The sequence below is a fragment of the Podarcis filfolensis genome (assembly GCF_964270895.1).
Source record: "Podarcis filfolensis genome assembly, chromosome: 1".
Classification (NCBI taxonomy): Eukaryota; Metazoa; Chordata; class Lepidosauria; order Squamata; family Lacertidae; genus Podarcis; species Podarcis filfolensis.
Window position 1 is genome coordinate 125,871,037 of NC_139604.1, and position 23,743 is coordinate 125,894,779.

The 23,743-nt window shown below is 45.0% G+C and overlaps 1 protein-coding gene across 1 annotated transcript in view; it reads left to right on the forward strand.

Moving 5' to 3' along the window:
* Nucleotides 1-23,469, forward strand: part of ESR2 (estrogen receptor 2) — a 77,739-nt gene extending 54,270 nt beyond the window's left edge. Inside the window, exons 6-9 of the mRNA XM_083615228.1 lie at nucleotides 5,345-5,483; nucleotides 7,412-7,545; nucleotides 9,712-9,892; nucleotides 19,065-23,469. Coding sequence (XP_083471354.1) covers nucleotides 5,345-5,483; nucleotides 7,412-7,545; nucleotides 9,712-9,892; nucleotides 19,065-19,242 — 632 coding nt within the window. The 3' untranslated portion in view covers nucleotides 19,243-23,469. The remainder of the gene's footprint in view (nucleotides 1-5,344; nucleotides 5,484-7,411; nucleotides 7,546-9,711; nucleotides 9,893-19,064) is intronic.
* Nucleotides 23,470-23,743: the final 274 nt, after the last annotated feature.

Consider the following 23,743-nt stretch of genomic DNA (forward strand, 5'->3'; position numbering starts at 1 on the left):
CTTAGTAGTGTTCACAGTGGATTCTAAAACACAGTCATCTTGCCGCACATAAAATTGGAGTCTTTCCTTCACTAGATACCTCCCATGCGACCAACGTTAGCCAGTCGCATGAGAATTACTAGACTCTCTAGAATTCAGTTACCAACCAATCGAATTTAAGCAACCTGGTAATGCATACAAGGGATGCGGGTGGCGCTGTGGGTTAAACCACAGAGCCTAGGACTTGCCAATCAGAAGGTCGGCGGTTCGAATCCCCGTGACGAGGTGAGCTCCCGTTGCTTGGTCCCTGCTCCTGCCAACCTAGCAGTTCAAAAGCACGTCAAAGTGCAATTAGATAAATAGGTACCGCTCTGGCGGGAAGGTAAACGGCGTTTCTGTGTGCTGCTCTGGTTCGCCAGAAGCGGCTTAGTCATGCTGGCCACATGACCTGGAAGCTGTACGCCGGCTCCCTCGGCCAATAAAGCGAGATGAGCGCCGCAACCCCAGAGTCGGTCACGACTGGACCTAATGGTCAGGGGTCCCTTTATCTTTACCTTTAATGCATACAAGCATTTTCAGTTTCAGTGAATTAAATTGCTATACTTAACAACACATGCTTTGAATGTAGAATGTTTCAGGTTCAATCCCTGATCGTTTCCCAGGAACCGCAGGAAGCTGCAACTCTCCAGACGTTGCAGGACCCAGCAAGCGTAGCCAATGATCAGGTAGCAGGTGATGGAAAAGACTTTGACCTTGGAAAGCCACTGCTACTTAGAGTAGGCAATACAGATGTTGTTGGACAGTAGGGTAGCTAGGAATAAGGAAGCACCTTATGCAATTGGTGGAATGTCTTTGCAATTCCAGGCATAACTTTGTAATCAGAACGCCCACCCAACAGCTGCAATTTCTTATCTATATGGCTACTTTTCTTTTTTCCTCGTGAGTGATTTGGGCAGAGTGAATGGAATCAATCCAAAGCCCTTTAAAAAATGAAAATAAAATAAAAAGATCAACTTACTTTTTCCCCCCCTAAAGTGCTGGAGAATCAGTCCTTCAGCCGTTTTAACAGTCTTGGCAATTTCTAATTTTTCTAAGGCGTCTAAAATGTGCACACAGCAGGGCGACTGAGAGCTGCCTGTTGCAAGTGGAAGGGAGGATCATAAATACAAGAAGAGCATTATATCTGAAAAGTCTCAAATGAAATTTAAAGTCACTGGGGTCTTGAGTGGGCGCTCCGGCGACGAGTAATTTTACTTTGATCATTGGAAAATAGCAGGCATTTGCACTCAGCTGGGGAATGAATCCATTTTCACATTTGAGTGGCTGCTTATTTTGTTACTTAAAGTGTTGGTGGTAGGAGATAGAGATAGAGAGAGATAGAGATAGAGATAGAGAGATAGAGAGATAGAGAGAAAGAGAGAAAGAGAGAGAGGGAGAGAGAGAGAGAGAGAGAGAGAGAGAGAGAGAGAGAGAGAGAGAGAGTTAGTTTGGTAGGAGTGTCTGATTTCCCAACCCCAAGGTAGTAAATGCTGCTTTTAGAGATTCTATATTCCTTTCATATAGGGTGGGGGAAACGATCTCTCTTTTCACAAGTTGATGATCCTCGGAATTATTGACCTCTTCAATTTCAGGCTGATCTGCCTTTTCTCTTTTCATTTTCATTCTTTTCATTTTTCTCTTTTCATTTTCATTCTCTTTTCATGTGAACTAAATTCAAAGCATTATTTTTCAAAAATCAAAAATCAAGTTGGCATGCTGTATTTGTGTAGCAGGGTGCATCTGTGGTGCGAACGATGGCGGGGCGGGACGGGGAGAATGAATAACAGTGCGATCATACTGTAAATTTAGTACCACAGATATTTGCACAGTTCCCTCCCCCCCCCCATTGTGCATCAGCATTCACACAGGCCAACAGAGCAGTGTTGTAACTCCCATGTTGACTCTGGAAGTAGGATACTGAGGGGAGTATCAGTGTAGTGGAGAGAAGGAGTTGGAGAACAGCACAGGGACTTTTTTCCTTTTTTCCCCCAGAGGATGGGTAATGATGTCAACTGCAAGAGCACCGGGGTAACTGATTCCCCCTCCTTGCATTGGCAAATACAAGAGGTGACAATGAGGCAGGGCTGCCTTAACCATAGGCGTTAGGGGTGTGGGGCACCCGGGCCCTGGGCTCTCAGGGGCGCCAGGCTGAGAGTCCGGGGCCCGAGTGTTGGAGTCCGGGGAAGAGTCCGCCCGTTGGCGGGGCCTTGCAGAGCCAGGCAGAGGCCCGGGCCAGGTAGATAATGTGCCCCCCCTTTTTTACCCTGGGGATAACTGAAGTCTTATGAATAAGCAAGTATATAAATAATTTTCACAAAAGTTATGCTGACAAATAATTTTATTTCAAGGCTTGAACCGTATCTGCATATAGAGACAAAATGGATATACGATTGTGAATATGCTGACCAAGGCCCCCTTTGGAATTGAAGGCCCGGGCCAAGTGGCCCATATGCCCCCCCGTCTGGGCCTGCCCGTTGGTCAGAGCACTGTGGCGGGCTCTGCTGCTACGGGTGGCTCTGCACTATGAATTTGGGGGCAACCGAGCCAGTGAGATGCTGAGGTGGCCAATTGGCTCTGCCCTCCTGCACGCCTGGGATCAGCATAGGGCCGCAGAGAGGCCTTCCCACCTGACGAGGCGTCCGGCCTCGCACTCCTCTGTGCCCTGCTCTGCCCTGCCTGCACGCCTCAACAGCCAGCCCAGAGGCCCCGCTCCAAAAGGTTGACAACTTTGGGCAACCTGCGGGGGGTTGTGTGTGCTGGTTGGATTTTTGCACCGTGGTGTCACATATGCTTAAGACAGCCCTGCAACGAGTCTTTTGAGTTTGCCATGGATTATCACAGCAGTAGTCAAAGGATGGGGGGCATCCGTAAGCAGAGGGTGGGTCCTTATTCTTTCCCTTTGATGGAGTTCCTTCTTCATTCATGACAGCAGTTTAAATGGAAGATGGTTTGCCGCCCTAAACAAAGTTTAAAAGTTTCTCTTCACCTGGCTGAAGATATTTTGTTAAAGCTCAGTGCAGTTCAGGAGTAAGCACCATTCAGTTCAAAGGAGCTTTACTCCCAGAAAACAATGCAGAGAGCTGCAGTCATAGAATCACAGAGTCGCAGTGGGGTTGGAAGGGACCCCAGGGTCATGTAGTCCAACCCCCTGTGCAGAAATCACAATGACAGACAAAGAAGCTTTGTGCCAGGCAAGCACGATTTGGACAAACTTGGGAGTGGCAAGGAACTTGATAGGACATTGAAAAGCAAAAATGACCTATTCCTAGGCCGGTGCCTCTTTATTCTCTTTACTAACCATTGGTAATGAGGTGGGAGAGAGGGGTGTTTGACCCTCTATTTCCTCTGTTCAGAACCTCTCCCTTCTGGAGTTGCTTTTTTCCAAAGAAGGGGTGGAGAACCTCACGCCCAGGAGTCGGATGTGGCCCTCCAGGCCTCTTCACTTGGCTTCTGGGACTCTCTCCAGCCATACACCCCCAATGACCCTCTTTGAGTGATTTTGCCTAGCTGGAAAAATGCCCTTGAACTCTTATGCCATTTGCTTGCCTGGTTAGATAACAGAGAGCCGTGTGTGTGTGTGAAAGTAGGTGAAATTAATATTAATTGCCCCTGCCTACTTTTTCTCTGGCCCTGCACAACACTGGCATGTGGCCCCTAGAATGTTGCCCGGAATGAAATGTGGCCCCTGAACTGAAAAAAACAACAACTGAAAACTGAACTGGAAAAAGTTCCTTTTTCAAGCAGGATGGGGGGCAGAAGCAGCAGGGCTTTGTTACATTTATATGTGAGCAAAGTGTTGGTGCCTCGGCGCTTCTCCTGCACGTATCTGTATCCTTATTCCCCCCTCCTCTTCCTCCTCCTTTGCCTTTTCTTTTTCAGTTTGCCACTTTCCCCCTCTCTACGAAGATGACACTTTCCCTTCCCATAAGGCTTTGCTTCTGGTGCCAGAGAGAACAGCAGGTTGCTACTGACTCATTCCCAAGTGGTTTCACGCTGTTCTTGCTCTTGGGATGCAGCGTGTAGGAGGGGTTGTGAGAGATCCTGCGGGGTGGATCGCCATCCGTTAATTTCCCAGCAGCCCTCATTTTAGTGAGGATACCCTCCGCGCCCTTTCTTTAGCATCCCAAATGATGGAGCAGGACATTTGAGAGAGCGCAGCACCGCGGCACTAAAACCGGGTCCATATGGCAGCTTTTTGCATTGCGTTGCCACTGCAAAGTTCTGGAAGAAGATCTCTTTCATTTCCCAACTTGTATTTGTGTGGTCTGTAATTTGCTCGCTTCTCCTGCTGCTGTTTCAGCCTGCTTTTCTTCGCTGCCTTGGGGTGGGGGTGAAATATACCGCAGTTCAAAAAGAAAAGGGAAAGGGAGGCTTTTGTTGACATTCCTGTCTAGAGACAGGCTTCATCCTGTGTGCCAACAGCACAAGTACGGGGATGAGTTTTGTTAAAAGAAGTAATCCAGAAAAGATAAGGAGTTGGTTTATGAGCAGATCAGGAACAAGCAGAAACTAGCCAAGCTTGTTGATCCTCTTGCGTTGGGGTTGTCATATTTCAGAGAGTGAAAATCCGGACACAAAAGTTGTGGAACTTTTTTTTAGTTTTGCCCAAAGTTGTTGAGCTTGCAAGATCTCAAAAAAAGAGAGAGGAAGCTATTTTACAGGGAATTCGCCAAAATCTAGACTTGCGACATGGCTTGCCATACGTCTGGATTAGACATTAGAAAGCTCCATCCCTTGCATTATACAAGGCTATTTCAGAAGGAAGGAAAGGGAAAGGAAAACTGTTTTTCCGTTTCTGACTCTCCAGAACCCCTCACAAGTATAAAATGTTCCAGTTCAGGGCTATTCCTTATACTGACTCAGCCAGTTTGTCTTAGCTCAGTATTGTTGACATCAACTGCTACCAGCTCTATCCAAGGTCTCAGGTAGAAGGTCTCTTCCATCACCTGCTACCTGATATGTTTAACACAACAGCGGAAGGCTGCAAGTGAAAATGAAGGTCTCCTTTCCCCCTTTGCTCAGATCCTTGTCAGCCTCTCCAGTACCTGCCGCCCTGGGTTTCCCGTGTGCATATCTCCTCTTCGGAAGGATGACTCACGATTCCCAAAGCCCTGTGAGATCAAGAGATTAAGTGCTGCCAGCCTGGAAAAGTTCATGGTTTCTCTGGTTTTAAAAATGACATTCAAAGATGCGAGGCATTCAAAGTTCTGATTCTGAAATGATTTGATGCTTTCGAAAGTCACACTTTTCCGTTCTAGAAAAAGTTGGGTGGTTAAGCGGATGTTTATGATGTAATGACACGCCCCCCCCTTTCCTCCCCTTAAAGGCTTTATAGAACTCAGTCTGTTTGATCAAGTAAGGCTTTTGGAAAGCTGTTGGCTCGAAGTGCTGATGGTGGGTCTGATGTGGAGATCCATCGATCACCCTGGCAAGCTCATCTTCGCACCAGATCTCGTACTCGACAGGTGAGAAAATGAAGAGTCTTTTGGGGTTAAGGGGCTCCTTTTTATTTTTGCTTGTTAGTTTGATTTGCATTTCAACCTTGTGGCACAGAAACATCGTGGGGGCTGCCAACGTGGACACTTTAATGGGAGATAAGACATTTGTGTAGGATGAAGCTATCCATGGTAGCTACCAAGCATGATGACTGTATTCCACCATCAGTATTGGGGATGACATGCCTCTGAAAACTGGCGAATATAAGTTCTGTTGTGCTCATACCTTGCTTGTGACCTTCTCAGAGCATCTTTTGGGCTGTTGTGGGAAGAGGACTAGTTGGGCCTTTGTCGTAATAATGAAAATATTTGAAGTCCTTAAAGCCATAGAATCATAGAGTTAGAAGGGACCACAAGGGTCATCTAGTCCAGGGGTTAGCAAACTTTTTCAGCAGGGGGCCTCTCCACTGTCCCTCAGACCTTGTGGGAGGCTGGACTGTCTTTTTTGGGGGGGGGGAGAACGAATTCCTATGCTCCACAAATAACCCAGAGATGCATTTTAAATAAAAGCACACATTCTAGTCATGTAAAAACACCAGGCAGGCCCCACAAATAACACAGAGATGCATTTTAAATAAAATGACACATTCTACTCATGTAAAAACGCGCTGATTCCCAGACCGTCCGGGGGCCGGATTTAGAAGGAGATTGGGCTGGATCCAGCCCCCAGGCCTTAGTTTGCCTATCCACGATCTAGTCCAACCCCCTACAATGCAGGAGTCTTACACCCAACATCGGGCTCAAATCCACGACCCTGAGATTAAAAATCTCATGTTCTACCGACCAAGCTAAAGAAACCTTTCAAGTTACAGTTCCTAACATTAGAATAACTACACTCACCACTAGAAACCTCCAGATGATTGCCAAGCAGAGCATATGGTGATAGGCTAATAATAATAATAATAATAATAATAATAATAATAATAATAGGAATAATTTTCTGGGGTGAATTTCAAGCCAGGATTGGGAATCTGTGGCCCTCCAGATGTTGCTGGATAGGAATGGATGAATCTTCAATTTCAGGTCTCTAAGTTTATTTTACCGGTCTTAAATTCAGTTAACCACAATTGGTGCAGCAACTTACGATTTTTGCAAATAAACCATTCTCATGAATATTTGCCAGCATTTTCATGTGAATTTCTCTGCAACCATTTCCTCTAATATACTGCATTTCGTATGTTATTTTCACTAATATATTATGCACATTTCCCCCTAATATATGCACTGTTGTACATATTGTTTGGTTGGAGACCAAAATTCAGTGAAGTGTGAATGTCAAAGGATAACTGTGTTTTAGTTTGTGTATGGGTGGAACAAGTACAAATTACATCGTTTCTAATTAAAATGCAAATAAAATCAAATTTCTCCCTCCTCTCAAACTCCCACCAGCTCCAGCCAGCAGAGATAGAGAGGGATGATTGGTGTTGTAGCTTAACAACTTCTGAGGGGCTGTAGTTTCTTCATTTGCATTGTAAAGGCAAGGACAAGGATTTTGTGGAAGACACTTAGAATTTCAAGGTGCTCTTTTCAAAGACAAAACAAAAACTGTGGATGTCAACAAAAAAGGCAAATACAGTGGTACCTCTGGTTAAGAACTTAATTTGTTCCGGAGGTCCGTTCTTAACCTGAAACTGTTCTTCACCTGAGGTACCACTTTAGCTAATGGGGCCTCCCGCTGTCGCCACATCGCCGGCACGCGATTTCTGTTCTCATCCTGAAGTAAAGTTATTAACCCGAGGTGCTACTTCTGGGTTAGCGGAGTCTGCAACCTGAAGCGTTTGTAACCTGAGGTACCACTGTACACACTAGAGCATACTGGAGCGTTTTGTGGTTTGTTTGTTTTTTAAAGGAAATACTGTTTTGCGTCCGCAGTAATTCTTTTATGTCTCCAAAATTAGGGATGAAGGGAAATGTGTGGAAGGAATTTTGGAAATCTTTGACATGCTCTTGGCGACGACTTCAAGGCTCCGGGAGCTGAAATTGCAGCACAAGGAATATATTTGTGTCAAGGCCATGATCCTCCTCAATTCCAGTGAGTAGACGCTTCAGTCATGTCAAGCTGTGCTTATTACCGGGGACAAAAAGTTGGGTGGTAGCAGAAGAAATACCAAAGGGCACAAGAGCCTTTAAGGCAAAGTAATAAATGCCCTAAGTGCTTTTTCCGATCTTATGCTCTAATGGTTTTATGACTGGTACACAGAAATAATACTGAGGTCACCACGTGCCGTTTCATTCTAGACACTGTGTTTTTATACTCGCCAAAGGCAAAACTTAAGGACCCTTAATGAAGCTGCATGCAACCTGGGACTTGAGCAGTTGTTCCTCAGTGTTCTTTCTCTTTCGCAAGTAAATTATCTTGACTCAGGAGAACTTTGCCAGCATCTCTGCTTAAAAGCCACCTTTTCAAACACCTTTGGCTTCATCCCTTTATCTTCATTCTTCACCCCAACCCAAATTAAATATGTGTAATTGCATTTGCTCATATTCTCTCTCTAACAATCTCACCCCTTCCATTCACTGTTCTTTCTTTTCTTGCCTCTTCTCCTGCTAACCCAGTTGTTCCGCCATCACTGCTGAAATGTCATTTGTACATTCCTCGGGGCAGGGACTTAAAAAAAAAATCCTACAAAGCCTCATACGCATTGATGGCAAGGATATTTAGTTTAACTAGCTAAGTGGCAATTAAGAACATGCTTCCCCCCTTTGAAATATTGATATTTCATATTATTTCATTGAAGATTCGCAGACAAATAGCAGCTGGATGTATCTGCCCCATTCAGAGTTGGGCAGCAGCCTGTGGTCTGATAAGAGCAGACCTAAGGGAACACAAGGGACACGGGTGGCGCTGTGGGTTAAACCACAGAAACTAGGACTTGCCGATCAGAAGGTCGGCAGTTCGAATCCCCACGACAGGGTGAGCTCCCGTTGCTCTGTCCCTGCTCCTGCCAACCTAGCAGTTTGAAAGCATGTCAAAGTGCAAGTAGATAAATAGGTACCCCTCCAGTGGGAAGGTAAACGGCATTTCCGTGCGCTGCTCTGGTTCGGCAGAAGCGGCTTTGTCATGCTGGCCACATGACCCGGAAGCTGTCTGCGGACAAATGCCGGCTCCCTCGGCCTATAGAGTGAGATGAGCGCACAACTCCAGAGTCAGTCACGACTGGACCTAATGGTCAGGGGTACCTTTACCTTTACCTTTTTAAAGGAACACAACAGCCACTTCCCAGAAAAAATGAAAGCAAGATGAGTTCTTGCTCCTGTCTCCTGCGGTATGCATGGGAAAAGCATAGGTATTTGCAAAAGGTCTCAAGTTTAAGGCAGTATCCAAATAGGGTGTTCGGCTGGCACAAGTTTTTTGCTTGCACAGTCTGCTAACCCAGGCATACATCCTAAATCTGTTCTAGGGTGATGGGAAATTAAGGTTGGATACCAGCCCTTAATCTCTACATCTCACTTAAAAGGAGCAGGGTCTGGGAATGACCTCCACCTGTCAGCCACTGCCAATCAGTGTAGACATTACTGGGCTTGATGGGTGAATAGTCTGACCTGTTTCAAGGCAGTTCCTATATGTAATTAATGGAAGCGTATTACATATGTCACCCCCATTTTCTTTCTTAAATCATAATCTCGGTGGCAAAAATGCTCTAGAGTCAACCAATTTATGGAGTTGACTTCAATTTTTCCATATAGAGGTGATGGAAAATGTAGTATTTCCAGGCACACGCATTTTGTATGGAATTGGAACCAAGTTGTTGCCTGATCCTAAACCTATTTCCTTGGGAAGTATAGCTGCAGCTCAGTGCATTGCATGCGGAAGGTTCAATCCTTGCCATTATCAGGTAGGACTAGATAAAACTCGCACCCACAACCCTGGGGAGCTGCTGCCAGTCTGTGCTGCCAGTACTGAATGAGATGGAGCAATGGTTCAATTTGGAATGGAGCAGCTTCCTGAATACCACATGTTCAACACATGTGGGTGGGTGTCTCTACAAAGTTTCAAGTAACTATGTTCTACCTCCACAGTCAGTTGCCACTGAATACCAGTTTCTGGGAACTGGAAGTAAGTGGCCACAGTTGCACTCAAGCACACTTTGGGAAGCTTCCCAGGCTGAGCTACTGTAGATGAGCCACACACACACAGCCCGACGCAGTACAGCTCTTATTTCTTAAACTCTGCTCATTTGGCATCTTTCTTGCGTAGATATGTATCCACTCTCCTCAGCTGCAGGAGAGTCCGAGAGCAACAAGAAACTGAGTCACCTGCTGAACTCTGTGACGGACGCCTTGGTGTGGGTCATTTCAAAGAGCGGGGTCCCTTTGGCCCAACAGACGACACGCTTGGCGAACTTGCTGATGCTGCTCTCACATGTCCGGCACGCAAGGTAAGGCCATTCTAGGGGGTGATCCAGATTCCCATCCTAGAGACCGTCAGCCATTTTTAAAAAATCTGTGGCAAAAATCAACAACAGGGCAGATGATTGGCCTGCTCAAGTTTTAAGTGTCCATTTCTCTTTTCCTCTTATTTTTGTTGACTCCCCACCCTTTTTTCCATGGAGTTGTAGTTTTCCCCCTTCTGCTGCATCCTATTTTCTATCTGTCAAATCATAACCACAATAATCTAATTCCTTCTGTTGCTCATAGCTCAAATCCTGCTTGCAAGTTCACCGTACTATAATATTTCTTTAAATAGTCCGAAAAAGGCATCCATTCTTCCAGGATGTTAGCTTATCCCGAATCAGTCCTCTGGTCCATGTATCACAATCTTTCTCAATGTTGCGTTTCCAGCTGTTGCTGGACTACAACTCCCATCATCCCTGGCCACTCTTACTGCTAGCTAGGGGAGGATGGGAGTTGTTGTCCAACAACAGCTGGGGACTCAAGGTTGAGAAAGGCTTCTGTAGCACATTATCCAGATTTCAGGCTTGCCAGATCTAGTTTGGTTTTTATTAGAGTCCCAAGAGCTCTTAACTAGAAGCAAGGGGGAAAGACAGTTGGAATGCAAGAACAAAGTGTCTCTGAGTGTGTTCTGAGTCAAGGAATTTGTTTTCAGTACAAGACTAAAGAGAGCTCACTGTCCTTTCCCACAAGAATCCAACCCTGGTTAGCGTTCTTCATTTTGACAACTGAATTTAGGTGGGGAAAAAGATCGCCGTTGTAAATAAGCAAGAGTCGGTATTTGAGGAGGCAGCAATTTCCATCCTGTACCGTGTTCATCACAAACAGCCTTGCTTCCATTCCTCCACACTTCAGCTTCCCCTAAAACCTACATTGTTCTCACTATCTGTTGTGGCTGAAACTAACATACATTGGCTTGCTGGTGTAGTAAGACCATGGGGTGTTGTTGTCTTGGAACAGACAAATTGGTGGTTCGCTTTGTGCTTTGTGACCAGTGTTACGAATATGGTGGTTCCGCATTTTGAGCTAATGCTTTCTTAAGTTTAGCTTGCTTTGCATTGGGATTCCCAAAACTGTGCCCTTCACTGAAAGACGTTGGCTGATGGTTTTGACTACAAAAGGGCTCCTTGTTCTCAGCGGGCAGTTGGATAGTTTAAACTGAGAAGCAAATCTTAATTGCAATGGAGCACTTGTGTTTTCCCAAGGCTTCTGATCGCAAACCATGGACGATAAGGCTATCGGTATCTACTAGACACAACGGCCATGTGTAATCTGCAGGTTCAGAGGCACAATGCTGTTGTGAATATCAGCTGCTGGTGAGCCACAACAAGAGAGAGAGCTGTTGTCCTGATGTCCTGCTTGCTAGCTAGCTTCCCAGAGGCATCTGATTAGCTGCTTGTGGGAACAGAATGCTGAATGAGATGGTCCCCTTTGTCTTATCCTGCTGGGCTCTCCTTATGTTCTCTTGCTTGGTCTCACGGTACTCACTAATCAGGCAAGACTAGGTGGCCTTGTGCTCTGATCCAGGAGGGCTGTTGGTATGATTTTGCTGGCATCGTGCTTAGTCCACTAAGCAGATCGAGGCTCTATTCAGGAGACTAGATTTACCCTCAACAGTTAACCCAAGTGCTATGAAAATACTCCATTGAGTATAACATTCAGTTGGTTAGAGCATGATGCTGAGAACGCCAAGGTTGCAGGTTCGATCCCTGCATGGGGCAGCTGCATATTCCTGCAATGCGGGGCTTTGGATTGGATGATCCTCAGGGTCCCTTCCAACTCTACAATTCCATGATGGTTCTGGTTCAGACTGCGTGGGCCATCGCATGAGGATGGTCTCATGTTACTATTTATGCCTTGGATTTGTTCCAAAGAAACAACTCACCCTAGGGTCAGACTTTCCCCAGACTGCATCATTTCAGCTGGGAGATGGCATATTCAAATGCTCCACACAAACCAAATGATGTTGGAGAAAAGGCTTGCCGAAGTCTCTTCTTCCTGGCAGCTGGTTTTCTATGTGCAACAAATTCTGTATACGGGACAGCATTCAGCCACGATAGCTATGTACATTCAATTGCAATCAGGTCCTGCTTGGAGACTTCCCATAGGCATCTGTTTGGCTGATGTGGGAACAGGATGCTAGCCTAGATGGGCCATTGGCTTGATCCAGTAGGCTCTGCTGATGTTCTTAATTTTCCACCCATAGCCTGCAGCCATAAAGCCCAGGCACAGTTTTGCTGCTTGGTGAGTGCTGGGTATAGACTGGACCCTCCCTGTGGGCATATCTAATAAGAATGGTAACTTCTTTACATTTTCCTCGCAGAACTAAGACACGTTATATTTTTTCCACAAGGCAAAAAAGGCTATTCAGCAGCTGCATTGCTCACAAAATTATATCATAGGGTGGTAGAGTTGGAAGGGATCCTTAGGGTCATCTAGTCCAACCCCTTGCAATACAGGAATCTTCACTAAAGCATTCATGACAGGTGGCCATGCAACCTCTGATCAAAAACCTCCAAGGAAGGAGAGTCCACAACCTTCCATGGTCAAATAGCTCTTACCGTCAGGAAGTTCTTCCTGATGTTCAGTCAGAATCTCCTTTCTTGTAACTTGGAGCCATTGGTTCGTGTCCTACCCTCCAGAGCAGGAGAAAACAAGCTTTCACCCTCTTCCAAGAGGGATATTAGAAGATGGCTGTCATATCTCCTCTCAGCCTCCTCTTTTCCAGTTTCATTCATTCTGAAAATTTCCACTGCTGTTATAAATGCGTTCTGGGTCTTCATTTCAAAGGAATTCTGTGACTCACAAAAGGCAACAGCCTCTGTGGTTTTTCTGATGAGATAGCTGCTATCTCTGTCTGACGCATTCAGAACTTTAGGTTAGAGAAGTCAAGGCCTAAGTTTAAGTTGCTCTCATGTCATCAAACCCCGGAGTCAGCAACTAACTGTGTTCAACACTCACGTCAGGAAAATAATATCTAGCTGTTCTCATACAAATATCCTATTGTTTTTTGTTTTTAAAATAAGATCTTTGTACACTGCCTTGAACAGAAAGATTTTGGATTTCAACTGGTATGTTATTTTGCAAGTACATGCAGTATTGCAGTGGCTGTGTTTGGGTGGTAAAGGTAAAGGGACCCCTGACCATTAGGTCCAGTCGTGACCGACTCTGGGGTTGCGATGTTCATCTCGCTTTATTGGCCGAGGGAGCCGGCGTACAGCTTCCGGGTCATGTGGCCAGCATGACTAAGCCGCTTCTGGTAAACCAGAGCAGCGCACGGAAATGCCGTTTACCTTCCCGCCGGAGTGGTACCTATTTATCTACTTGCACTTTGATGTGCTAGGTTGGCAGGAGCAGGGAGCGAGCAATGGGAGCTCACCCCGTCATGGGGAATCGAACCGCCGACCTTCTGATTGGCAACTCCTAGGCTCTGTGGTTTAACCCACAGCACCACCCGCCTCCCTTGTGTTTGGATGATGTAATGCTAAACTTTTTTTGGTGTACATGAACAAGACTAGCTTCCCTCCAGAGTCACATGCTGCAGCTACAACTGGGAGATTTGAAGCTTCTGTTTCCATTTTAGATTCATCACAATTTAGCATGTTGTCCAGATTCTAAACTGTGGTTAATCTTAACTATGGTTAGTGGGAAACAAAGCAGTTTCATAAACCATGGGTCGAAGCTGGCTTGTTCCCATGATTGTACTTAAGGTTAAGCAAAGTTTGTCCAGGTTTGGATGACATGGTATCAGCTGCCCTCCAAGATCCCTTAGGGGGGATCCCCTGTGGACTGGAGCAGGGTGTTCCTGCCCCTCCCATCTAATGATCCAGCCCAACGCCTCTTCTGCTGAAGGAAAGTTGTGACAATAGCAATGAAGTAACCTGAAAAGAAATGCCAGAATTTCAGTAGTTAACATTATAGGGTGGGAGGATGGGAAGCTCACTTGAAGGCTGAGGTGGAGGCATCAAGCATGTAGCCCCTTTTATGCTCCTGGGGGGCACCAGTCCTCCACAGTCTCTCTCTGGTCCACCCACCCCAGAAGCCTCAGCACCTGGGAGACCAGCAACAAAGCTGATTGGCTTGCAGTCCATACCCTCTGCCCAGTTGTGAGGCATGCACGATTCATTCTTCACACTCCCCCAATCTCTTTCTGTCTCTGTTTTAAATGGAGGCCGGCTCTAAATATCTGTTCATTTCATCACCTTTCTTTCAAGAAGAACAGAAATTGGACAAGAGTTTCCATTAATATTGCTGGATTGTATTTCTTCCCAGCAGAAGAGTAGATGAGTTTTGGCTGAATAAATGATTAGCATGGATTCTTTTCTCTTTTTTTGCTCTGCCCACCCCTGGCAATTATTTATTCTTTGATAGTGTTAGAAGTCCACTCAGTAATTATGTTAAAATGTTCGTTCATCACAGGAAAACGTATCTGTTCCTTTTCTCCCCCTTTTTTAAAAAATGACACATTAAAATGATTTGAATCAAATTATTTTAGTTGTATGTAGGAATGACCTCAGGAATATTGGGCTGCTGTTTTTCCAGCAGTGAAGATAAGGAGTGGAGCAACTTGGTTTATGGCTTATTTTTGCATTTATGTGTGTGTGCATGCATTTCCATTAACCCAATTATTGACTGCATGAATGCAAAGCAAAACAGTATGTTAAACAATGGACTGAATAGCAGTATTGCAAAAATACTGTGGCACGAATGGGGAACCAGTAGCCATCTGGTTGTTGTCGGACTACAACTCTCATCATCCATGTCCATTGGGCACAATGGCTAGGAATGATGGGAGTTGGAGTCCAGCAACATTTGCTGAGCCACAGGTTACCCAGCCCTGTGCTGGGCAGCCAGTGTGATATCTTCCAACTGTTGTTGGACTACAGCTCCCATCAGCCCCAGCCAGCATGGCCAACAGTTAAGGATAATGGGAGTTGTAGTCCTAACAGCACATGTAGGGCACCACATGTAGGGCACATGATCTTACTCAAGTCACATTTTTCTTGCGAATGTAAACAGTCCAAAACAATCCACTGTGGAGCAGAGCGCTCATTGGCATCACAAAGTTTCCTCTTCTACTTTCTTTCCTGTTTGGCTAACATAAGTAGCTTGTAAGGTAAAGGGACCCCTGACCATTAGGTCCAGTCGTGGCCGACTCTGGGGTTGCGGTGCTCATCTCGCTTTATTGGCTGAGGGAGCCGGTGTACAGCTTCTGGGTCATGTGGCCAGCATGACTAAGCCGCTTCTGGCAAACCAGAGCAGCGCATGGAAATGCCGTTTACCTTCCCGCCGGAGTGGTACCTATTTATTTACTTGCACTTTGACATGCTTTCGAACTGCTCGGTTGGCAGGAGCAGGGACCGAGCAATGGGAGCTCACCCCGTCACGGGGATTCGAACCGCCGACCTTCTGATCAGCAAGTCCTAGGCTCTGTAGTTTAACCCACAGCGCCACCCGTGTCCCTAAGTAGCTTGAGAAAGGCTCAAAAGCAATTTTTAAGCCTCCTGTGTGAAAATGCACTTAGGTACTCAGCTGGTTTGCCATGGCAGAGACTACATTCGCAACCTCCAATGAGGTGGCCAAGTTCGGAGAAGATGGAACAGACTGTACCACTTCAGCTGTGTGTGAATGGGAGGGGAGGCAAGATACGAGAAAATAATTCTTGTAGGCAGAAAATTACTCCATCAGGGAGAGCAAGTCTAGGTCAGGACTCTCATTCTGTGCTAATGTTCTGCCTCCAGGGTGTTTAGAAGCATTTAGAAATGTCATACACAAACATCTTCGCCTGAAGTGGTACAGACCAGTTTACCACCTCATTCTGAATTACGTCTGCTGCAGATATCTGCTATCTGGCTCTAATGCTTAATAGCAAGAACCATGCACACAACTCTTATTTGCCCCCAGTTCATAGAATTTTAGAGATGGAAGGGACCCCAAGGGTCATCTAGTCCAACCCCCTTGCAAAGCAGGAATCTCAACTAAAGCATCCATGACAGATGACCATCCAACCTCTGCTTAGAAACCTCCAGTGAAGGAGAGTCCCACTGTTGAGCAGCTCTTACCCCAATAAAGTTTTTCCTGGTGTTTAGTTTGGAATCTCCTTTCTTGTAATTTGAATCCATTGCTTTGGGTCCAGAGCAGGAGAAAACAAAATTGCTCCACCCTCCATGCGACAGTCCTTGAGATACCTGAAGATGGCTAGCGTATCTCCTCTCAGCCTCCTCTTTTCCAGGCTAAACATACCCAGCTCTTTCAACCGTTCCTTATAAGGCTTGGTTTCCAGACCCTGGATCATCTTGGTTGCCCTCCTCTGCACATGTTGACAACTTCATGGCATGGAGGAAATTAAACGTTCATTGAGAGGGATGGATTGACCGTTAGTTTAAATAGAGCAGGGGTCCCCAAACCAAGGCCCGCGGGCCAGATAAGGCCCGAGGGACTCGTTTATCCGGCCTGCAGCAACCCTGCTGCCCGCTGCCACTGCCCACTCTTTTTTTTTTTAAAGATATTTATTGGAGTTTTACAAAAACATAAATTTAGATTTAAAAGATCATATAAAAAGAAAGAAATACAATAAAAGAAACATAGAAAAATACATAAAATAAGAAAAAGAAGAGTAAAAACAAATCCATTTTTGTAACCCTAACTCATTATCTTATTTCCTTGGCCTCCTCACACCTCCCCTTTTTGTATCCCCATTTAAATAATCAAATCAGCAAATCCTTACCCTCTTTCGTTTATCTTAACTCTATATCTTAACATATTATAACTCTATATTTTCATCCATTTTCAGTTCAATTTGCATACTCTTGTTAACTTTGTTGCTAATGCCACTTATTTTCAATCCAACATCATTTTTAACATTCATTAATTTTACAGTGTTTCTGAAGATAATCTTTAAATTTCTTCCAGTCTTCTTCCACCAACTCTTCTCCCAGGTCTCGGATTCTGCCAGTCATTTCCGCTAATTCCATATAGTCCAAACCACTGCCCACTCTTACCGGTGCGGCGCTGCGCTGCACGGCTGCCCACTTCCAGGTCGGAGGAGCACCGGAAATAGCTTGTGCACATGCCCAAGCAATATTTGCGCATGCGCAAGCATTATTTCCTGTGCACATCCTTGTCGGAGGAGACCCGTGCACATGCGCACAAGCTATTTCCGGTGCTTCTCCGACCTGGAAGTGAACCGGAAATAGCGTGTGTGCACGCGTATGGGCACGCGCTCCCCTGCCCTCCGGCCCGCCGTGTGATCGGTGCTGGAGACACCGGCCCGAGGCGCGGTAAGTTTGCGGACCCCTGAACTAGAGCATCAGATGCATAGCAGGGGAGAGGAGGATGTCCAGAGGTTGACAATGCTTTTATTGCTTTGAGACAGAAATTCCACAGGTGCATCTCTTCTCAATAAAAAATTAATGGCAAGTCACAATGCATAAAATGCCACAAAACATACAAAACCATGTTGTTGTTTTTTAATTGATACACCAAAAAAGGAGAAAACAAGACGAAAATACAAACAAAACAGTGATAAAGACAATATTAATTACAAATCAATAAAGCAAAAAGCGGTCCTTGGACTATAGACCTGACCTCCCGTCCATTCCTTGTTTCAATTATCTGTTATTTGTTGCCAATATCTTAAATTAACTAGTTATTGATTTATCCTAGGTTTCATATCTTTCTTAAATCTACTACTAAAGTTATTCAAATGCTGTGACAGAGTTTAAACTACTGTAATTGTTTTTCAAGTAAACTTTGAAGACTTCCCATTTCGAGATGAATTCCTGTTTTGGTTTGTTCTTTGTTTTTTCTGATAAACTATCTAACTCCACATAATCTCTTAGCTTTTGGATCCATTCATGGTTAGAGGGGATTTCATCAATCTTCCACTTTGTAGCGATAAGAACTCTTGGAAGCTGCCCAGAGTGACTGGGGAAACCCAGCCAGGTGGGCGGGGTATAACTAAATTATTATTATTATCATCATCATCATCATCATCATCATCATCTTGCTGCCACTGTGGCGTATAAAAATATACTCTTCATTTTTTGCGGGATATCCAAATCTGTGATTCCCCAGGAGATAAGCTTCTGGTTTTCTCTTAAAGGAAATCTTTATTATTTTTTGTATTTCTAAGTAGATACTCTCCCAAAATGCCTGGATTTTTTTTTGCATAGCCACCACATATGATAGAAAGTGCCTGCTTTATCGCCACACCTCCAGCAATTACTTGGGACACTTTTGTACATCTTTGACAGTTTCCAAGGTGTTAGATACCATCAGTGTTGCATTTTTAGGAAATTTTCTCTTAAGACGTAACAGTTTGTGAATTTCCAATTATTCTTCCACAAATTTTCCCACTGTGGCATAGTTACTGAATACCCAAAGTCTTGTGACCACTTTACCATGTCCGCTGTGACCTCCTCCTCCTTGACTTCCCAGTCAAAAAATTAATGGCAAGTCACAATGCATAAAATGCCACAAAACATACAAAACCATGTAAAAGGGTCAAACTGAGAAACAAGGACACACAACCTATAAAATTATTGACGAATGGACTATTAAAACGTGTGGGGCAAATGGTGGAAGTCTTTTAAAAAACATTTTATTTAAGGTAGATAAGGGCAAGATGAAACTACATAATCAAATATAAATATAGATGGGAAATGTCTGTGTATAGTGAATACTTATCTACTTTTAAAATTTTCACTTTTGATCTTTTTTTCTACTCCTTTATTTTCTCTTTGTTCTTTTTTTGTGATATCTTACCTTTCGTTTCTCCTCTTTGTTGTGAATAGCATTTTATAGAGGTATAAATAACTGTAAATATGAAAAGAGACAAAATGTTTTCTAATTTTTTCCTTGGTTACATGTATTTCCTTTTTCCTTTGTATTTTCTTTTTTTGTATATATGTATGTTTTGCTGATTTGTACTCAATAAAATAAAATTTAATTAAAAAAAATATTATTTTAAAAATATCCCCGACCTCTTCCCTCTTCCCAGCTACGGTACTTCTGCTGTCATGGTCTGGGAAAGGCTTCTAGAGGGTGGGGCAAGGCAGGTGGGAAAAGCTGTTGCCTGACAGACAGCAGAAAGTCTCTCTCCCCACAGTGCATTTTAAACCTCAGTGCCTTGCTGTGACTTCTTTGCTTTCTTCACAGTAACAAAGGGATGGAGCACCTTCTCAGCATGAAATGCAAGAATGTCGTTCCCGTCTATGACCTACTTTTGGAGATGCTAAATGCTCACACCCTCCGAAACAAAGGGAAAACCTCTGCCTCTAATATCCAGGTCACCCCATCGGAACAAACTAAGAGCGCAGATGGACCTCAGCAGTGATTTTGTACCGGAACGGGAGCCCAGGGAAGCACCAAGAAAACAGTCCCAAGATTCAAAATGTGGGTGTTTGCTTTAAAAGAAAGAAGGCACAAATTTTGATCTCTCTCTCGCCTGGAGTTTTTTAATGGGATTGTACTCTAACCTTTTTACACTGGATGCAGTATGTCTTGGAAAAGCCTCGTGGGGTTGGAATGGAAGAATCTGCCGGTGAATGTAGCTTTATCATCAACTCTGCACTTCTGGAGTGCCTTTTAGAGGAGACTGTTGAAGTGCCATATGCGCCTTAAGCTTCATGGTTATCCTAGTTGGGTGGCAGAGCATATTTTTTTTTGTAGAAAGAAGGAGGTTGGGTGATGCACAGACCAAGGGTTCCACTGCAAAAAAATAGGAGCAGCCTCTTCTAACCGAAGTAACCTATGAAATGCGCTGTACATTACAGCAGACAGGAGGGATCCTATCCACCTTAAGAAATATGTGCTGTTCCAACGCGCAAAAGACATGGATAAGTTTGCCTTTGCGCAAATGCGCCTTTGATCAGTAGTGGGAGAAGGAGGTCCAACTATTTAAAGGAAAGCACTTGGAGAGTTTGTATCCTGACCCACTTTGACAATGTGGACCAGAAGCTTATTTTTTATTATTACAAAGCTCCCGTTTGTATTGACTGTTATCTAAGCATTTGCCGTGTTTGATTTCTGTGCTCAAGCACTTGAGCGGGTGCAAGGCTTGGCCTTTTCGTTTCCTGCTGCAGACTCGTTCAACGTATTGCCATGTGTGGAGGAATTATTGCTATGAATAGTCAGAATTCGTGAGTAATTATTTCATGCTTAGCTACACAGGATCGATATGATTGTGGCTATAATTGTAGAAGCAGGTTTTGGTGTCCATAAATGTATTCATCCTATGGGGGGGGGGGGAGCCCAGAATAAGGTGCCTTCTGGTGGACCAATTAGAGTATGTCCCAACAGGAGCAAATGAAACTGCTATGTGCCATATCAGTGCAAGAATTCCAATGCACATGCACAAACAGTTCTCCCAGTAGCAAGCGCTTTCCCAGTTACTTCAGTGGAGGAGGCATCTCTGCACACAAAAGAGAACATGCACAGGTTAATGTGAAAGTGTGATTACTCCCCATGCAAATGTGCCAGCATTTCCTGTGTGCATTAGCTAATGCACCTTGGATAGAAAAGGGAGCCTGGAGCATGTCTGTCTTCAGGCTTCATTGGAAAGCCATGGGAAAACTCTTGGATAGCTCAGTTGGTTAGAGCATAGTGCTGATAATTCCAAGGTTGCAGGTTTGATCCCCAAATGGGACAGCTGCATAGTCCTGCATTGCAGGCAGTTGGACTAGACCAGGCATAGGCAAACTCAGCCCTCCAGATGTTTTGAGACTACACTTCCCATCATCCCCGACCACTGGTCCTGTTAGCTAGGGATCATGGGAGTTCTAGTCCCAAAACATCTGGAGGGCTGAGTTTGCCTATGCCTGGACTAGAAAATCCTCAGGGATCCTTCCAACTCTATAATTCTATGATTCTTACCTGGTCCTATTATTCTTACCTGATACTTAACGTGGGAAATGTCCAGTGGGAGGCAGCTTACCCTAGACACCCTCCCATGAACTAGGAGAATCCAGTGACAACCACAGTTGCCTCTTTAGACCAGCACTGGCTGACACACACACACTCTCCCAAATTCCCCCAAGGGAATACGAAGCCCTGAAACTATATTAGTTTCCATGAAGTTAGAGCAATCCGGCAGTGTGCTTCCCTGCCCCATGGGCTGCTGAGCCATTATTTGTATCTCGACTGCCAACTTATGCACTCTCAATTTATGGCACGAAAGCTAGAACAAGGGCAGAACACTTGTGACTGCCCAGTTGGCAGCATTTCCAATGGACATGGATGGTGGAAGTTGGCATCCAAAAACATCTGCAGAGCCACAGAACACGTCCCCCCAGCCCTGAGCCAGTGGCATGGTTTATTTTGGGCTGCAACTCCCAAACTTATGATCTTTGTGACACCCCTTTTTTCTGAATTAAAACTGAATTTTTCTGAATTAAAACTGGAGGCACCTTTCGCTCCTCTGGCACACAAACAGTTTGCAATGTAAAAGCTGATGCCAAAATAATCTGTTGTAATGAAAACAACGTTAGAGTCTTGCAGCCCCTCAAAGACTCCCATGGCTACCCCTCTGCACATAGAAACAGCTCAGTCCTTCACAAGTGTGACACTTTTTGTCCTGGCTCACCTGTCTCCCCATCTCTGCCTATCACTCCCCCTTCAAATCTCACCTGGAAACCCTAACCTTGTGCACTTTTTAACTGTGGTTGCTCAGTGCTTGCTCCTATTCCAGTGCTCATAGCTTCTGCCTGTTTGCTGTGGAAGCATTGTCAGATTATGTGTCATGTTGCCAGCATGCAGCCTCCTGACCAACCCTAGTAGGGCCTCAGCAGGAGATGTGCCACCAACATGGCACCTAATTGTGCAGTCAGTGGAATGGGCGCAATCCCAGAGACGGCGACAGCCACACGTTCAACATCACCCAGGCCTTTTGCAACTTATCCCTCACTTTCACTGTGCCTTCATCTCCTTGATGATTATATTTCACTGTTGCTTGTTTTGCCTCTTCTCTTTTGCTTTGTTCATTCTATGTCAGTTGTAATCAGGGGTCGTTTTACATCAGTGTGATGCCAGGAACGCAGCCCATAGGCACCAAATAAACATTGTGCAAACAAGCACTGTGAGACTTTTCTCCGTAATTGGACAATGTTGCAGGTGCATGGCCCTGTTTCGTATGTGCATGATGTACATAAATTGATGTCTCTGTATACATGATGAATTACGGCTAATTGTTAGAACTGACTCGTTTTAGGAGATTGTGTCTGAAGGGAAGATGGGGGGGTATATGAAAGGGCCGTTGGCTCTTCCATACACACAGCTGGCCAGCTGATTTTGCAAACACCCCCTGATGAATCTCTGTGTGAACCAGCCCAATGAAAGTTTGACACGATGCTGTGAAGAAATGCTGGAGATTTATTCTGTTTGCTGAGCTAAAATGGACTTTGGATGCAAATATCAAATATCAAAAGGCATCACATTTTAACAAGAGGTAGGAATAAATATCCACTGGAAAAATGCAGAGATGCTGCCAGGCATTTTTGTCTCTCTCTTACCAGTGGGCCTTCTGACTCTTTATAAAGCACAGAGTTGGGGGGGACGGGACAAGACAGGTTACTTGTTATCTGGGCTATGAATAAATGGTGACTCTGGGGGGTGGGGTACAGAAACAGTATGGAATTCATCTTCCTCAGAATTTTAGCTTTCATTTAACCCCCCCCCCCAAAGTTTCTAGTTTTTAGGGGTGTAAAGTTTTCCTTGAAACGCCTCCAGGGTGCATCTGAATGGTTCAGTGCCCTGAGTAGCCCATTGCCCAGGCTCACATAGAGCAAAACCTGAGCAAATTATGCAAAACAAGAGAACACATGCAAATTTACTTAATTTAAATTAGTTGCGGTTGTTTTAAATTATCTGAATTCGATCCACCCCGTACACAACCCTGGCAAGAATGTTAGAAGAGATGGAAATGCAGTTGGAAAGCTCACTATCGATGTGTGTGGAGACACAGATTTCCTAGTGTCATGAAGGGGATGGTCTAATCCAGAGGAAGAATAGGAGGAGCTCAAGGAGATGGATCTGGGCAATCCTGGAGAGTGTCCTAGTAGATGAGGGAGGTGGAACCAGGAACCGGAGAAGTGTCTGAGTCTGGGGAGGAGGCCAGTAGTCTGGGGATGAAGAGAGGAGGAGGTGGACCAAGGAGGCTGGCAGAGGCGTGTTCTGCCCCTTGACACTGGGCATTCCTCATCAGATACCTCCTGCTGGGGAGCTGCCACCCCACCTCAGTATCTTCACCTACCAAATGAGACTAAATTGGATGCTGAGGTGGCGCTGACCCCCATCTCCATCTGCAAGGGCACAAGAGATGCCAATGCGAACCTCACAAACCCAGCCCACTCAAAGGAGTGCCAGTTCTGCAGAGTCCTGGGGCTCTGACTGCTTGCTGCGCTGTGTGCTCTGCCCAAAAGAAAGGTGCAGGGGGCACATCGCTTATTGGGTGAACGTCTTGCGCTTAGCTATGTATTTATACCTCCGATGTACCTGCTGTACCTGCTGTACCTTGTGCCTTGCTTATGTACCAATCTGACTTATGCATTAAAGCCTTTGCCAGAAACTGAGCTGGGAGTTCCAAGTTCTTCCTCTGACCGGCAGCGAAGGCCAGGGTCTAACGGTCTGCAATTTCAGTGAAAAGCAATTTCTGCAAATTATTACTATTATTATCATGCTGTGGGGGTTTTTTTGCAGGGTGTATGCTGCATGCCCGAGTTCCTTCTAATTCCTGGATCCAGAGGGCACTCAACAGGTTCTGGATAAAGCCTTTTATTAATCTGCATTGGCATTGTTTGCAAAGTCATACTCAGGGGCCTTTTCAGATTGAGTTTCAAAAT